We start from the raw sequence: 18,986 nt of genomic DNA, 5'->3' as shown, positions 1-18,986 counted from the left end.
AAGTGAGCTCCTGGTGGTCCACGCCGTATAAGGCTTTGACGGGTCCTCGTCCCCAAACCACATGTCGCAGAAGCACTGAGCTCGTTAGCAGGCTAGCTAAACTGAAGCACTAGCTAACAAGGTCAAAACTCAAAATAACCGTTCAGCACGAACGCCAACACATGCAACAACCTGCACAAGCGGCCACCGCTGCCACCAATGTAGCGGCTCCCCTGTGGGCTCTTGACAGGCATGAAATATAAAAAAAAAAAAGGGAGACGGGACCACTGTGGACCGTTCGAGCGCAGCAACAGCATGGCTCCTTTATTGCACGTTCTCACGCGGGTTCCCGTACACACACACACACACAAAAGCGGGAGCCCTTCGCTCCTCGCCTCCCGCCTACGGCAACACAACAGTGGCAACATTAACCCTGTGCAGCTTCACAGTAAATAAAGGAAATAAATAAAGCAAAGACATCAGAAAGTCTGTTACAGTACCATCACAGATGTGTAAGTTGCCCATGCCGTGGGCAACTTACACATCTGTGATGTGTAAGTCCGAATTTCTGAATTTGTTTTAGTGGTTTATCGGTTTAGCATTATAATTGATAACTTTTCATTTAACTGATTAACGGTTATCAAAGCTAACTTTTTGGTTAGCTGTGCCCACCACTGCAGAAGATACACATTGAGGAGATGACTCAGTTTTCTTCTTCTACTCAGCTATTTTAGGACATTCTATTACCAATCAAAAAAGGGCTGACTGACATATTCCACTCATTCAGTAACCAGGATGTAATGTCTGGTCCAAAGCTAAGTCCATTGAGTACTGGATTTTCATCTTGTTTTTGTGAGTCCATCCGGTTCTACGGTCAAGGTGGACATTGCTTTAACCAGGAGTGGCCACACACTTAATCTGCATACACCCCAGGGCTAGACTTGATGTTACATGCACGATTATCAGACATTCATCGTTTAACATCAATGAACATCTTCAAATGCAGGCTGTAATAAAACTTTTACAGACAGACATGGACTGAAATCAGTGACATTAGAGGAATAAAGAGTTTAGTTGATATTTTAGAGGTGACACTGAACAAAAATCCACACATTTACAGAACTTCGACATTTTTAAATTTGTTCAAAGTTAAATTTGAAAATGTAATAGAAACCAGACTTTGACTTTCTTCTTTTCTCTGTTGCTGTCAGGGTTTTTTCTCTTAAATAGTTCCATAGACATGCAGCCTCAGAAAGCAGAATGTCACCTTTCCAGAAATATTTTCTTGTTTTTTGTGTCTCCAACATTCACAAAGTGAAAAAAATGTGCAAAGTGTAAAAATATCTGAATTTACATTGATCTGAATTTAAATATAAATTAGTGACTTTTTCAAGTGTAGATATTGACTCTGTGATTGGCCAAACGTCACACCGTCCCTCGATGGGCGGAGTCATCGCCTCTGCTGCCGTGCTCATGTCAAAGGTCACAGAACTGTCCCATCCCATCTGAGATAATGTGACCCACACTGACTGGTTAGTGCTGAATCAGGAACATCTGCAACAGTAATCAGAATACATTTCTTCCTAAATCTCAGCAAATTAAAAAACAACATCCCCCCCCCAAAAAAAAGAAGAAAAATTAATTGTGAATAATTTCTTTAAATGGTCCACCTGCACATAAATGAATGTGTTTGCGACACTCCTGCCTCAATAAATGGTTTGTAAAAATTAAATGTTGGGCAAAAAAGTGCATTTGATAAAATAAAAACATCTTTTGGCTTTTGTTGGAAATTTTCAAATTTAATTTTGAATATTATTATTTATTATTATTTTTAGTGATCTGTTTAAAAATAGGTAAAAAAACAAAACAAAAAAAAAACTCATTAACTACAAACCCTCAGAGTCCAAAATACTGAAATGATCCTATTATTATTACTACCATTACTATTATTTTCATGTTGTATTTCATGTTTAGGCATTTGCAATTACTGATATTGATGACAAACCTGATCAGTTACCAATTAAACTGGTAATCATTGGTTATTCTAAACCACCTGTCAGCTTTGAAGTAAAATAGAATAATGAAGTAAAATCAAGCAGCAGAATAAATTTGATAAATTGGCTTTGAACAAAAACTCTCGTTAACAAACAGAAACTCAAATAAGTGATTTGATTTTGCTATTTAGGTTTAGAAGCTGAGACGGTGTTTTTTGATGCATTTGTAAGGAAACCCAGCAGGGACAGAAGCATTTCTGGTAAATGACCTGTGAGCCTGCAGCGCCCTCACATGGCCAGACAATAAAACTACATCTACCTCCTGCTGTGTCTTTGTGCTTTTGGTGACCTCTGACCATACCTGGAGAAATCTCTCCAATCACAGCCACTGAAGCATGTAAGCAGAGTTACCATGTGGTATCTTGGTGGCTTCCCTCACCAGTCACCTGACTCAGTTTTTGAGGACGGGTTGCTTTTGTCACATTTAGCGTAGAACAGCATAATATTTTGTATTTCTTAATAGATGATTTAATTTCAGGGCAGCACGGTGGCTTAGTGGTTAGCACTGTTGCCTCACAGCGAGAAGGTCATGGGTTCAGTTCCCACCTCTGGCCTTTCTGTGTGGAGTTTGCGTGTTCTCCCTGTGTTTGTGTGGGTTCTCTCTGGGTGCTCCGGCTTCCTCCCACATCCAAAGGCAAGCAAGTTAGGTGGATTGGAAACTTTAAATTGTCTGTAGGTGTGTGAGCGACACATCTGGCTTCCTGTGAGAGACTGGCTTCCTGTCTAGGGTGTACCCCGCCTCAAGCTCTATGACTGCTGGGATAGGCTCCAGCTCCCCACGACCCTTAACTGGACTAAGCAGTTGCAGATGAGTGTGTGTGTGTGTGAGATTTAATTTCAAACAGAAATTAAGCACAAGAAATCATATCGAGATCTTTTATCAGTTGATTTATCACTGATGGAAAAATACACACCTGGACATAAAAGGACTCAGCAGAATGTTGTCCAATTACCTTTGGTCCTTAAACACTTTTTAAAGCTGCACTAAGAGCTCATACTCATTCTTCACTATAATGTGCAGTGACAGAAGCAAAATAAAGGAGTTCTCAGTGTCCAAATACTTTGTGGCCAGATTGTACATCTGGATCTGCTTCAGTATCACAAAGTGGAGGTTTTCAGTTTGTGTCTCACCTCATGTGTTTGGGGCTACAGGGCGTTTTATATCTGTTGGACACTCAACAGGAGCAGAATCCACATCAACACTCCAGATTCCTGCGGACAGAGAACGCATCATCAGCTGCTGCCTGTCATCAAATGATTCAGGATGCTGGACAGCGACAGAAAGAGAAGAGTCGATCAGACAGCGACCGACTGGGAACACCAGAACACAGACAAAACACACACACGACACAGCTAACAGCCAACAAACACACTCCAGCACAGCGCCAAGTGTCCAAAGTATTTTCAGTCAATAAAGTTTGAGTTTAACTACAAGCTGGCAGCTGATTCCAGTGGTGCTAAAAAACAGAGTTCATGTTAACTTTGACCTAGAAAGGATTCTGCAGCTGGGCCCAAAAACCAAAACAAAAAACTTGCTACCAGAGGCGTTTAAATGAGGCCAGCCTTCACACATCCTGCTTCAGAATTAAAGCCATTCACTTTAAGTCTCCGCCCCTTTACATGACTCAGCTTACAATCTAAATTCAGTTCTTTATGTGCTGGCAGAGGTTCCACACTTGCCTTAAAAGTTCTTCCCATAGAGTGTATATGGTTCTTACCAAAGAAACAGGAAGTGCTGCCGCGTTATGCATCTCGTCGCTGCCCTTCTCTGTGGGTCCATATGAAGTTACCATGGTAACAGACTCTTCCTGTTGCTCTCGATCTGTGCTGCTGTCCAGGTCGAGGAATCTGGCTTTGTCTTTCAGAAACTCCTCAAGTTCATCACTGCTGGTGTTACCTGAAACAATAAAAAGTAAGTCCCTTCGGCTGCTCCCTTGTTTGCACTCGTGGTCGCCACAGCAAATCCAAGGTGGATCTGCATGTTGAATTGGCACAGGTTTTACGCCGGATGCCCCCTTCGTGACGCAACTCCACATTACATGGAGAAATGTGGCAGGGGTGGGATTTGAACCCGGAACCCTCTGCACTGAAACGAAGCGCATTAACCACTTGGCCACCACAGCTTAAATTTAGGGCCCCTTCAAACATAACATGATTGAAGCCCACTAGCACACGAAGGAAGAACTGCATGCCACTCGTGATCAATTGGAGCTGCCTCCAACGCTTTGTACACCTGTCGCTACAATTATTCACGCACACAAGTGGCAAAAGACAGAGTGCCCTGTGAGAGCCCATTCGATCCCTCTCGCGGCAAGTGTTGGACAAATTCCAGGTGCCACACATGAACATCCAACACTGCTCACTTGACACTTAGAAAATGTGTGGCCATTTGTGCTGTTAGCATGAACACAGTGAGCAGGCGAACACTTCCGAGCTGGATGTGAAATTTGTCTAAGTGCCCCCACGGGTGTGGCATTGCAAAAAGCAACGCACATGTGGCGTGCCAGGGTGTTGGCTCCCCCCGCTACACATGTGCCATGCATGTGAATCGCGTGTATCAGCAGTTCATGTAAGTGCGGTTAGTGCGCTCTGTCCACAGGACGTGTGTCGGGCCGGACATGCGCGCGGGGCCGGCTGGACACACTGGGCCAGCAGATGTGGACATGATAAGAGCGCACTGCTTCATTCATGTCATATCATGACTGTATGTCTATGACCATGGGTCATCTACAGAGGAACAGATGGTTCATACTTGTATTGTCCGCTTGATAAAAGGGATTCAATAAAATGCAGTGTTTTTTATGGTCTGTGGTGTTTTGTTTTTTTTTCTCCACAGCAGAGGCGCAATGTGGTGCAACACGTTCCAGCGGTTTTGTTTTTTCTGTCTTTGTGCCACAACAGCGGCAATTACAGCACTTTTTTCACCTTAACTAAAGACGTCCTCTTGGTCTACATCATCTAATTTGTCTCTCTCTTTTTTAAAAAAAATAAGTTTATCTCCTTGTTGATTTTAGGCATTTTATGCTCTGGTTATAGGACAGTGATGGTAGCACAGTGGTAAAGTTTCGTCTGTTAATCAAAGCTTTTGTAAAATGCAGGTTCAAATCCTGTGGGTGGCATGTATTTTTTTTTCCACAGCAGCTGCGTGATACCGTTCCGCACACGGCAGCTGCTTGCACTGTTTTCCCGCTGTGATGGTTTTGTGCATACTCGTGCGCATGCACGAAACCGTCACAGCAGGATCATTCATGCCTGCCCGACCATGTGTCCCTCCCGACGTCAGCTCGATGTTTTCGTGGTTCGCTCACTCGGGCTATTTCGCCATGATTCCTACTTATTTGTGCTATGTGTAAAGCAGCCCTTAGCCTGATCTGTAGATGGGTCGGATCTTCTGCTATTGTGAGAACAACAGAACACAAGTAATTAACATTAACAATCTGATCCTGAATGTGGAGAAAACTAAGGAGCTGGTGATCAACTTCAAGAGATGATGCCCCCCCAATACACCCATTTACATCAAGGACTCTGCTGTGGAGATTTTTCAGCAATCAAAATTCCTGGGGGTTCATGTTTCTGACAACCTGACTCGGACTCTGCAGATATCCTCTCTAGTTAAAAAGGCCAACCAGTGTCTGCACTTTCTCCGCAGGTTAAAGAGTGACCATCTGAGCCCGGCTGTCCTCACCTCCTTCTATAGAGGAACAATAGAGAGTGTACTAGCCTGGAGTATCTCTCTGTGGTATGAAAGTAGCAGCACTGGGGAGGGTCATGAGGGCAACAGAGAAGTTTATTAAGGCCAGGCTGCCAACCAATGGTGAATTGGCAGAACAGCGCAGCTTGTTCAGGGCAAGAAAGATAATCAGGGATACTTCACATTCCTTCAACAATTTGTTCTCCCACCTGCCCTCAGGTAGATGGTACTGTAGCCTGAGTTGCAAAACACGCAGATTCAGGGACAGCTTTTACCCAACTGCCATAAGAGTTAAATACAAATCGATAGAAAGAACTGTGCAATATAGGATGTAGGATACACTGTAGCATCTGGTAGAAGAAACTTTATCCTTGTAGCATCTTCATATGTGCAATATCCCGTGTCCTTTATTTATTTATTGTATGTTGTGTATACACAGATACAAAGACAGTTATTGATAGTTTTTTAAAACCTATTTATCACTATCACTCACCTTGAACTAGTATTCTGTGCTTTATTCTGTGTTTTTATCTATTTGAGCAGTGCATAGATATTTCGTTCTGTCACGGAATGTGTGATTTTTTTTTTTTTTTTTTACTGAATGTGAATAAAAACGAGTCTGTCTACCCAGTCCATCAACCACACCCCCATAGCTCCACAAGCCACACCCTCTCCCTAATACTGCACCCACAGAAACCAAAACGCCCACCAACCATCAGAAAGACTCCGCCCCTTCACACATCAGCTTGTACACAGCGGTGAGTTACTTACTGTAAAAGCCATAATCAAACGTGGGCTTGTAGTCGGAGTCGGAGTCGTAGTCCGGAGTTGATGTCGAGTCTTCGTAGAAATCACTGAACTCGGCTTCTGAGACTGGACACAAACATCAACAAATAAAAGACAAAGTTTCTGACAACTTCATGTCCAAGCTAAGCTAACTGTTTGCTACCAGTCTTTGTGCTAAATTAGGCTAAGATAGTCAAACTAATATTCTGCCCCCCCAAAAAAGTGGGTGTGTCCCTAAATTTAATATGCTGTTTAGTAATTAAACTTCATCAAATGTGGAAAAAGAGATAGCAGCTTGAAGATCAAAAAATAAGGAGGTAAGAGGTCAGTGGGAGGAGTCAAGTGAAGAAATACAATTTTTAGAATAAAGGCTGGAGACAAAAAGAAAAATTTTAATCAGTTAAAACTGATTAATGATGAACGAGATGATCACAATCAGGTCAAAGTGTCAAACTTCCAAATCAATAGATGAATTATTAAAGGATTAACCAAGCAAGCGAGGTTAATTTATTATATGGCTGTTCGGAGCTGTATTTTCATCTTGTTTGTCTTCATTTTGCATGTCCACTTCAAGCTTGTTTGCTGTTAATTTCTCCAATTCAAACTCGTCAGTGTAATAAAATTCACTCGGAGAATGGTCCTCTTCATAGCGTATAATTTCTTTGTTTACATTTTGTTTTGTTTTATTTCGTGCCATGAAAATTGTAAACAAAGTTGCAAATCTGATATGCAAGCTGGACCGACTGTCATGGTAATAGTCATATGGGAAATATCAGACCAGAAATCAGCCAATCAGAGTGCGTCTACCGTTGTAGCCATATAATAAGTACACCTTATTACATGTCTGTTTATGTATCATACCCCAAAGTATCTGTATGAGCCCAAGTCCAATATTAATCACATCTTACAACAAAAATAAAGAACAAGAACCATATAATTATCATCAACCTCATTTGTCAAGTTCCACCGGAAAAAGAACAAGGAGCTCTCTCTTCTCCTTCTTGGTTCCACTCAGCCATTCAGTGAACAAGTTCACATCACATCACATCTGCTTTCCTGGTGGTGTTCTTGTTCTTATGTCTCTCTATAAAGTCATGAGTGTCCTCTTCACTAACTTCTTGGTGCCTCGTAACTTCAGTGTTAGACTCAAGTTGTAGAATTCTCCCTGCTAGAGAGGCTAAAACGCACTCACCTTGATCAGACATCTTGGTTGAATGAAATGATCTGGATCCTGTATGACTTGTGTATCCTTCCTGCCCCCCCTCCCCTTCCTGCTCCCCATACACACAAACTCTGGACTTTTACCCCCCACCTCCCCCTCCAACATCTGAACCCTTACTCACTCACACCCACACACACACACACACACAACTCAGGGCTGCACCAGCCATTTTACGGTCGACTCTTGCACCTGCACTTTACTCATCCTGCTGGTATGAGCCTCCTGTTTGCTACTATTTGGGATTGATTTTGCACAGCATGTCTCTGTATCTCAAATTATTTTTATTTTGTTTAATAGTTTGCTTTTGACTTACTTTATATATTTTCCATGCAGTTAGTCTCTCGTGGATCTTTACATTTCTATTACCTTTTTATTATTATTATCACTTGCACTGTGGGCCTCAGAGAGTGGAATTTCAGTCCTGTGTATGTCCGGTATATGTGGCATTGACAATGAAGCTGACTTTCATTACTAACACACAAATATCAATACACAGTGTGTGAATGTGAGGTGGCCACACTGAGGCTAAAGCAGGGGGGAAAACCCCTCCAAACCCAGGAAGAAGGTGATGGGAAAGTTTGTAGTCACTGAAGATCAACTTCCTGCTGTCATGTCTGTGTGGGAACGTATTCTGCTCAACATCTGCGTTTCCCATCATGGTCATCAGTCAGTGAACACCACACAGCAGTCAGCGGGATGCCAGTCAAACACCGCAAGTCACACGCAAACAAACTCCCCACTTTACTTCTCTGGGTGGAGTTTCACATGTGACAGAAAACAGTGGAAGAGGAGGTCATGTGACCTGTGTGAAGGTTTGTGTGGAGATGATGTGTGTGTCAGGAGTAACCCTATGACATCACAAAGGTCTGATGGGGATCAAATGTGAAGTGTCAGCGCTGCTGAAAGATAAACTGAGTGACTTTCTGATTCTCGTCATGCTCTTTGGCCTCAAAACAGTTGTGAACTTTTGCATGATAAAAAGGGTGGAGCTACTTTGATGACATCATCATTTTGTGCAGCAATTAATAATCCAAAAATATCTAATGTCATGACTGTTTAATTACTAACGGGCACAAAGTATGGTCATTAAAAGTTTTTTTTTTCTGCAAAGGTCATGACCTCGTCTTGGAGCAGCACGACCACAGAGACGACCGCGAAGAAGACAGCCAGGTCTGACCCAATATCACAAGGACAATCTTTGTACAAAGGCTCAGGATTTGTAAGAAAATGTTCAAATAGAGGCGGTGCTTGTTTGAACACAACACATCACGACAGGCGGCCTTTGATTGGACAGTTATGGAGGTGACCTCGATCTAAAACAAAAGGGTTCTGAATCTGTTATTGGCTGCCGCAGGATAAAGACGCATTCTGCAGCGTCTCTGGTTGGATTCCCGGGCAGGACAACTTCCAATGCACTGTAAAATAACAAAATAAACTAATAAATAAATAAAATAAATTAAAAACAATTACAGTTAAAACTCTTTTTAAGATGATCAAACAAGCTAATTTAAAAATTCAAACAGCTTCACAGAAAACCGGATAGTGGTGCAGACTGTCTGGAAAAAGGTGTGGAGCCAGAAAAGATGGAGAAGGGAGGATGAAAAGAAAACAGAAAGGATGTAAATGAGAGGAAAGAGGGATCAAAGGAGGACAAAGAGGAGGAAGAAGAGCGGGGGAGTTTTCTGGCTCTGAACAAAATCCAGCTGCATCTGTTTAAAGGACCATTCCCTTCAAATCACTGGAATCACACCATCTCCACGACAACAGCCTACGTTCAAAACGGCCACAACTACAAAAATAATGCAAAAAGAATCAAAACAACCAACTGGGATGAAACCCCAGGATCACCACAGCAAACAAGAAAAATCTGAATTAATTTGAATCATGAAGCTCCATGCAGCTTCATTTTCATTTTTTTTCTTTCTACAATTAGCTTTCTCACACACACACACACCAATGTCAGTGTGCGTCAGGAGCAATTTGGAGATTAAGGACCTTGCTCAGGAGTAACTAGTGAACTTCCTGTCTGGGGAACTGAACCAAGGATGGTCAGAACTCAAACACACCTCCTCCCCCTCCATTCCACTTATCAACTACATTAAAGGACAGCTTAGAATGGCGGCCCTGAAGTGCAAAGTACAACAACACAGGAAGGAGTGTTTTAGCAAAATCATGAACTTGACACTTTAGAAAACATGAAATTGAAGCATGTTTCAGAAAACACATTCAATTGAAGCATGTTTTAGAAAACACATTAAACTGAAGCATGTTTCGAAAACACATTAAACTGAAGCATATTTCATAAAACACATTAAACTGAAACGTGTTTTGAAAACACAAACTGAATCATATTTCATAAAACACATTAAACTGAATCATATTTCATAAAACACATTAAACTGAAGCATGTTTCAGAAAACACATTAAACTCAAGGTAAAAATGTAGACTTTACCCAAACATAAACTGATGCATGTGCAGAAAAAAAAACAAAAAAAAAACTGAAGCATGTTTCAGAAAGCACATTAAACTGAAGCATGTTTCCAAAAACATTCAATTGAAGCGTGTTTCAGAAAACACAATAAACTGAAGCATGTTTTAGAAAACAAACTGATCAGAAAACACATTAAACTGAATCACGTTTCAGAAAACACGTTAAACTGAAGCATATTTCATAAAACACATTAAACTGAAACGTGTTTCAAAAACACATTAAACTGAAGCATGTCTAGAAAACATGAAACTGAAGCATGTTTCAGAAAACACATTAAACTGAAGCATGTCTAGAAAACATTAAATTGAAGCATATTTCATAAAACACATTAAACTGAAGGTAAAAACGTATCCTGCGGGGCTACTTATGTTGTGATTTGGCGCTATACAAGTAAACTGAACGAAATTAATCTGAAGGATGTTTCAGAGAACACACCAAACTGAAGCATACAGAACTTTGAAAAAAAAAAACATTTTGGTTAAATTCTGACTGAATTGTTTTGTTAGTTTTGTTAATGCTTTCCTTCTATATTTTGTTTCACACTTCAGGGCTTCCATACTTACATGTGAAATTTGGACATCTCACAAATTTAAACCAATCAAACGGGGTCTGGGTCTGACTGATGAAAAGATATGAGGTGACGTCATAGATCAGAGGTCATGCTGCGTTTGGGCGGTGACTTGAATGTGTTCGTTTAGAGGAGGTGTGTTCAACAGCGGAGGTGTGGGAAGAGTTACCCTTCATCCGTTTGCTAAGCCACGCCCACTTTGCGAAGAAGATAAATGATGAAAATAAAAAGTGAAAACTCACCAGCAGTCAGCAGCAGAATCAGCGAGGCGCCGATCCGACAAACACAAAGAAAACTGAACATGATGCCGGAGTGAGAGAGCAAAGAAATGACAGACAGGGAGAGAAAGAGAGGGAAAGGAGTTTAAGAAGGAGACAGAGGGGGAGGAGTGACTCCGCCTCCTGCTCCTCCTTCAAAGCTCACAGAGCTTCAGTTTTTACTGCTGAGTGCAAATAAATCAATTAACTGATTAATTCAGGCTGAATACGAGACATTTGTACCTGAACACATTTGTTTGTTCACAAGGATAAAATGCTTTAGACTGGTTTCAAAAACAGGTTTAAGCCAGTTTGAAGCAGGTAAACAATTACACACTGTGAAAAGCTGAATTAAAATGTTTTGAAGATAAACAGGAAACAGGGTTTAAATCAGTTTAAACAGGTATCCTATTTTGAATTAGTTTTGAAATGTTTAAACTGGCTTTAATCTTGAGAAAACCTGGTTTGAATGATCTAGAATCCACCACACAGTGTGGACAAATCAGATTTAGCTGTTGCTAATACCGTGTAAGCTGGTTTTAAAGCCGTTTGTAACATATATCTTGCAGTGGCTGTAAACAGGCGTTAAAGCAGTTTGAAGTGGGTATCTTATCTTGAACTGGCTAAAAAGGGGTTTTAAAGCAGATGTGTCTGACCAGCTGTGGACCAACATGCTTCTGATGGGTTCTTGGATTCTGTTGTTAGACTGAATAACCACAAAGTCATATTAAAGTTTGGTTTATAAGCTCCCTAAGTGAAACCATTTGATTTAGTGATGGTAAAATGATTTCCTGTAGCTTTGAAATAAAATTTTATTGGCTGTTCTGTTTGTGGCCTCTCAGACCTCCAGCTTGGTCCCAGTACCACTCCTCTTTGGATCCACGGTCAGAAAACTGTTGTTACTCAGAAACATCTGATCTTCATCAAAGTGGGTGAGAAAGTTTTATCTGTGGATTTTTTGCACAGAAGTTGGTCTTATTTCAATTATCCAGGCTAAGTTTAGCTGGTTTTCTCACAGGGTTGTCTGGTAACAGGTCTGATGTCCTCCAGGCGGGTGACGTGACAGAAGAATGGACTCGTTACTCCTTGGAAAGTGTGGTGACCTCAATTGATTTTAGACTGCTGTCTGTCCCTAGAAGGGTCACAGGGTCAACGGGATCAGCTCCAGTTAGTCAGCCAATGAAAAAACAGCTCAGTTCCGTCAGGTGCCAGATGACACTGGTTACTTTATTTTTACTTTTCTCAAAGAGACACAATGCAAAATATACATGAAAACTAAATCTCCAAAAACACCTAGTATCGATTTTACAGAAAAAAGAAATGTGCTTGATATGGAAGAAGTAGAAATGCTTATCGAGTCCCACCACTTCCTCTGTTACTTTAAAAATCATTAAAATATTAAATCAAAGTGCGCATAAATGTTGTTACAATCAGGAGACACTTTTATGAAGTTTTGTCCATGTGGTGCGTTTCTCTGGACAGGATCCGGCACACAGCAGATGGAGAAGGTTAAGGACACACCCGCGTCTCACCTGACTGCAGCGGATGGTTCCTTTGGAGAGGTGGGGCTGGACCTGCTGTTTGGGTTCCTCCTGTTGACCCTATTCTGAACATTTTAAAAATGATCTGTCAGTCCAGAAAATCCTCAGCAGGCTGGACTGTTTAAATGTAAAGATAAGACTCAGAAAAGCTCAATCTCATCGTTTCCCAGAGGACGGTGGTCAGCCGGAGGTTCTCTGAGAGCTGATTTTCCCATCAGGCTGTGCAGTTCTGCATCAGACCCCCCGTGGTAGTTTATGGTCTGGGTTTGTGCTTCCTGTAAAAAACATCTGGACATTGTTTCCTCCTGAAAGAATGTAAGGAAAGAAGAGAGGAAACAGCACATAGTCACAGGACCATACATATTTGGACAACATTGTCCACTTTTAATGGTAGAAACATCAAAATCACTTTTCTTTGTGGTATCAAAAGTAACCAGACAGTTATGTGTTCAGATGTTTCACAACTAGGTGCCCATTTAATGATATTTAAACTCTTGATTCCATCTTTTTAAACCCAGCCTGTGAGTGCAGAACAGAGAAGCTTCTGCAGTCACAGTCGCTGAGGCCTGTTCCTCACCCACCTCAGACACAACCTTCACCATTCTTCAGAAATCACTTCACCCAGCTGCAGAGATATGCAAGATTAGATCTGTGGGTTTGTTGGGAGAAATAATACTGAAATAACACACTGGCAGATCAGACTATTTAGAATGTGGAGTTTGAAAATGAACCCATTTGCTTTCATAGAATTTTCATCAAAGCTAACAATCTGCACAAAAAATAAATAAATAAAAATTACGGGCCCACACATCCTGCCAAGGTCACTCCACTAAGATAATTGTATTTTATCATTTAAAAATATGTCAGACTTTAGATTTAGTGACAAAATTACATTTAACGTGATTTCAGTGAAAGCAACCTGCTGCGTTCAGGGACACCTTCTCTCAGCTACTCAGGAAAACAGTGTGATGACTTGGAACCAAACACAGAACTGAAGGGAAGAAAAAAGTCTTTAGCAGAAAGAAGAAAAAAGGTTCAGAGTTTCCCTGGAATGTGGTGCAAAGCACAAAAAGGAAAATGTCAAACTTATTTCGCCTAGCTTAGCAAACAGGAAAAAAGTCCCAACTATAAACTCTGTGACCCAGATTCAGAGTCAACAAAGATGGGATTAGACTTGAACGTGGATCCACAACGGCAGTTTTATCTCTCTCTTGGACTTTGGCTGAGGTGCGTGCTCTGAGTGCTCCTTTTAAATATGTTACATTACTGATGTTTACATGTGCAGAAAATGACCTCACTGCAGGAAGACATGGTCAAACTGTGACCCCACTCTTCTTGTCTGTCCTCTGGAGTGCAGTGGATGCTCGTTGCCTTGCTTCAGGGCATGCTGGCAGAGTTATTTGTACAACCCCTGGCAAAAATTATTGAATCACCGGCCTCGGAGGATGTTCATTCAGTTGTTTAATTTTGTAGGAAAAAAGCAGATCACAGACATGACACAAAACTAAAGTCATTTCAAATGGCAACTTTCTGGCTTTAAGAAACACTATAAGAAATCAAGAAAAAAAGATTGTTGCAGTCAGTAACGGTTACTTTTTTAGACCAAGCAGAGGAAAAAAATATGGAATCACTCAATTCTGAGGAAAAAATTATGGAATCACCCTGTAAATTTTCATCCCCAAAACTAACACCTGCATCATATCAGATCTGCTCGTTAGTCTGCATCTAAAAAGGAGTGAACACACCTTGGAGAGCTGTTGCACCAAGTGGACTGACATGAATCATGGCTCCAACACAAGAGATGTCAATTGAAACAAAGGAGAGGATTATCAAACTCTTAAAAGAGGGTAAATCATCACGCAATGTTGCAAAAGATGTTGGTTGTTCACAGTCAGCTGTGTCTAAACTCTGGACCAAATACAAACAACATGGGAAGGTTGTTAAAGGCAAACATACTGGTAGACCAAGGAAGACAAAGCGTCAAGACAGAAAACTTAAAGCAATATGTCTCAAAAATCAAAAAATGTACAACAAAACAAATGAGGAACGAATGGGAGGAAACTGGAGTCAACGTCTGTGACCGAACTGTAAGAAACCGCCTAAAGGAAATGAGATTTACATACAGAAAAGCTAAACGAAAGGCATCATTAACACCTAAACAGAAAAAAAACAAGGTTACAATGGGCTAAGGAAAAGCAATTGTGGACTGTGGATGACTGGATGAAAGTCATATTCAGTGATGAATCTCGAATCTGCATTGGGCAAGGTGATGATGCTGGAACTTTTGTTTGGTGCCTTTCCAATGAGATTTATAAAGATGACTGTCTGAAGAGAACATGTAAATTTCCACAGTCATTGATGATATGGGGCTGCATGTCAGGTAAAGGCACTGGGGAGATGGCTGTCATTACATCATCAATAAATGCACAAGTTTATGTTATTTTGGACAATTGAAAGGATGTTTGGGGATGATGAAATCATTTTTCAAGATGATAATGCATCTTGCCAGAGCAAAAACTGCAAAAACATTCCTTGCAAAAAGACACATAGGGTCAATGTCATGGCATAGGGTCAATGTCAATGAGCAGATCTGATTTGATGCAGGTGTTAATTTGGGCGATGAAAATTTACAGGGTGATTCCATAATTTTTTCCTCAGAATTGAGTGATCCTGTTATGTGGGCCGCTGAAGAGGAGGTACTGCTGGCCCACCACCACCAGAGGGCGCCCTGCTTGGAGTGCGGGCTCCAAGCACGAGAGGGCGCCAGACCCAGAAGAAGTGACAGCTGTCATTCATCCTCAGCACCAGCTGTCACTCGTTCATCATCATCACTATAAAGGCCGGACTGCAACTCCACCTCCTCGCCGAGAAATCGACTACCGAAGAGGTAATTTTCTCTGCTGACTCAAAACATTGAGTAATAATCTGAACTCTTTTGCAGCCGTTTTCCTGTGGTGTTGCCTTATCTGGGGATTGGCGTTTGGTGTGACAGCGACGGCTTCGCCTCACACCCCAAAACAGATAAGTGGATTAAACAGGAGCTGCACGAGTGTGTGATTGGAGGTGCTCCCTCCTAACTGTGAGCAGACTGTGGATTACTGAGTGTGCGGACTCACACTCATTCATCTTGTCGTTGTTTTCTGCCAGCAGTACCAGGGTCGACAGCCGAAGACAGAGGCCACCTGGGGACTCGGGACTTGGCGGCTCCGGTGTTCTTCAGACCGTTGGTGGTGGAAGCCGTGTGGGATGCGGCTTCTCTCTCGTCTGGGGTCTTCTATCTTCGAGCCTGCCCACATGTCACCTGGTGTTCATTGACTTTACAAATTCTGTGTATCTCGTTGTGTGTTGTCACAACATTAAATTGTTACTTTTTGGCTTATTCATCGTCCGTTCATTTGCGCCCCCTGTTGTGGGTCCGTGCTACGACACCTTCCCAACAGATCCCATATTTTTTCCCTCTGCTTGGTCTAAAAAAGTAACCGTTACTGACTGCCACAATCTTTTTTTCTTGATTTCTTATAGTGTTTCTTAAAGCCAGAAAGTTGCCATTTAAAATGACTTTAGTTTTGTGTCATGTCTGTGATCTGCTTTTTTTCTACAAAATTAAACAACTGAATGAACATCCTCTGAGGCCGGTGATTCCATAATTTTTTCCAGGGGTTGTATCATTCTCACATCATTTATGAACATAGTGTTTGATTTTACTGTGATACGTTCACAATCAACTTGCTCTCAGGCTGTCACATGCTTTTTTGTTTCTCCTTTACTGCAGGAAATGTCATGTGGTGCAGCGGTTAGCACCGCAGGCTCACAGCAGGTTGAGGATTTGGTTTCTGGGTGAGTCCTCGTGTCTGCTTTGGGTTCATTTGCCAACAGGGGGTCAGGATTCTGAACAGAAAGGAGATGGATCACTGCTTAAATAATCACAGAGCACCTGAAGTACTCAGAAGTAATGCAGAAATTTTACAACCATGGGAAAAAGTTTTTTTTTTTTTTTTTCTGCCGCTGAGGACCTTTTCTTACGCCGAAGAACATCCATTCATTCTCTGACCCTGTTTTTTCAAGTTAAGGGCGACATGGCCTGGAACCTATCCCAGGAGTTATTGGATGAGAGGCGGGGTTCACCCTGGACAAGCTGAGAGTCCAGGGCAGGGCCCAACAACATTCAAGGACAAATTCTTCTTTTTTAAACAACCTCAGACATTAAGTCATCAAAATCTGAGATATCAACTCTACTTTTGACATCTGCAACAAAAACAAACCAAAATTTCAAATGATGACAATAACAAGTTAACTGTTTAACTGCATCACATTTTTCAGTAGAATGTAGTAGATATCAATGTCCTCCACCAAATGTTGAGCTGACTGTTAAAGGGATAAAGATGACTGATAAGATAAAGATGAGTTAAGGATGTTATTGATAAGTTAATGTGAGTTAAAGATGACTTACTGAAGGATGGGTTTTAGTGATAAATTAAGGATGTTATTGATACGTTCATCGTGGCTATCCCTCAGTGGAGAGGAAGACACCCAGGAAACAATTTGATGTTTTGAAAACATCTCAGAAACATTTTGGTTTGGTTGGTAAACCATTTTGAGTAAACATTTTGAAAACATTAAAGTGTCGACTCTCCAAAACATTTCAAAAATGTTTTGTGGCAATGCACCCAAAAACGTTTTATAAACCTTTCTTGATCAAAAAGTAAGTCCCTTTGGCTGCTCTCGTTTGCACTTGGGGTCGCCACAGCAAATCCGAGGTAGATCTGCATGCTGAATTGGCACAAGTTTCACACTGGATGCCCTTCCTGACGCTACTCCATATTACAAGGAGAAAAGTGGCAGGGGTGGGGTTTGAACCAGGAACCTTCTGCACTGAAACCAAGTGCACTAACACTTTACCACCACCCCTTCCCCAAAACTTTTCTCGATCATCCATCCATTTTCTTCTGCTTTATCCGGAGTCGGGTCGCGGGGGCAGCAGCTCAAGCAAAGCCGCCCAGACCTCCTGATCCACACACACCTCCCCCAGCTCCTCTGGGGGAACCCCAAGGTCGTTCCCAAGACAGCCGAGAGACGTAGTCCCTCCAGTGTGTCCTGGGTCTTCCCCGGGGCCTCCTCCCGATGGGACGTGCCCGGAACACCTCTCCAGCGAGGCGTCCAGGGGGCATCCGGAAAAGATGCCCGAGCCACCTCAACTGGCTCCTTTCGACATGGAGGAGCAACGGCTCGACTCCGAGCTCCTCCCGAGTGACCGAGCTCCTCACCCTATCTCTAAGGGAGCACCCAGCCACCCTGCGGAGGAAACTCATCTCGGCCGCTTGTACTTGCGATCTCGTTCTTTCGGTCATGAGCCAAATCTCATGACCATAGGTGAGAATCGGAATGTAGATCGATCGGTAAATCAAGAGCTTTGCCCCCCTACTCAGCTCTCTCTTCACCACGACGGTCAGGTACAGCGACCGCAGCACTGCAGATGCTGCACCGATCCGTCTGTCGATCTCACGCTCCATCCGTCCCTCACTCGTGCACAAGACCCCAAGATACTTAAAATCCTCCACTTGAGGCAAGGACACTCCACCAACCTGAAGAGGGCAAAGCACTTTTTCCGGTCGAGAACCATGGCCTCAGAATTGGAGGTGCTGATTTTCATCCCGGACGCTTCACACTGGGCTGCAAACCGCCCCGGTGCACGCTGAAGGTCCTGATTTGACAAAGCCAACAGAACCACATCGTCCACAAACAGCAGAGACGAGATTCTGTGGTTCCCAAACCAGACCCCCTCTACACCCTGGCTGCGCCTAGAAATTCTGTCCATAAAAATAATGAACAAAACCGGTGACAAAGGGCAGCCCTGGCAGAGGCCAACGTGCACTGGAAACAGGTTTGACTTACTACCGGCAATGCGAGCCAAGCTCCTGCTGCGGTCGTACAGGGACCGGATAGCCCTTAGCAAAGGACCCCGGACCCCGCACTCCCGGAGCACCCCCCACAGGGTGCCCCGAGGGACACGGTCGAACGCCTTCTCCAGATCCACAAAACACATGTGGACTGGTTGGGCGAAGTCCCATGAACCCTCGAGCACCCGATGGAGCGTGTAGAGCTGGTCCAGTGTGCCGCGACCAGGATGAAAACCACACTGCTCCTCCTGAATCCGAGGAGGAGCAGTGTGGTTTCTCGATCAATATTTCAATAATAATATCTCACTGGATTATCAATATGTATCTTTATTATAGCCATGTATATACATCTTTACAATAAAATGCCCGAGCTGCAGCTGTATTATGTACTCGTATTATAAGTTTTGTCTCTCCACGGATGTTAGTTTGTCCCTATTGTCTATTCATTCCTCATCAGTACTCTCATCCCATTGAGATTGCAGGAGTGAGTGGGGGTGTC

General features: G+C 42.5%; 1 protein-coding gene across 1 annotated transcript; it reads right to left on the bottom strand.

The window, feature by feature from the left end:
- Positions 1 to 1,201: 1,201 nt before the first annotated feature.
- Positions 1,202 to 11,178, bottom strand: si:ch211-191i18.2 (uncharacterized protein LOC564095 homolog). Its single transcript, XM_034161262.1, has 5 exons — positions 11,035 to 11,178; positions 6,496 to 6,597; positions 3,752 to 3,930; positions 3,165 to 3,245; positions 1,202 to 1,533 (listed from the first exon to the last, which is right to left on the bottom strand). The coding sequence occupies exons 1-4, from the start codon at positions 11,093 to 11,095 to the stop codon at positions 3,192 to 3,194; spliced, it is 396 nt and encodes a 131-aa protein (XP_034017153.1). The 5' UTR covers positions 11,096 to 11,178; the 3' UTR covers positions 1,202 to 1,533; positions 3,165 to 3,191.
- Positions 11,179 to 18,986: the final 7,808 nt, after the last annotated feature.

The sequence above is a fragment of the Thalassophryne amazonica genome, chromosome 20 (genome assembly GCF_902500255.1).
Source record: "Thalassophryne amazonica chromosome 20, fThaAma1.1, whole genome shotgun sequence".
Lineage (NCBI taxonomy): Eukaryota > Metazoa > Chordata > Actinopteri > Batrachoidiformes > Batrachoididae > Thalassophryne > Thalassophryne amazonica.
The sequence above is the reverse complement of the archived record's forward strand: the minus strand, read 5'-3'. Positions and strand labels throughout refer to the sequence as shown.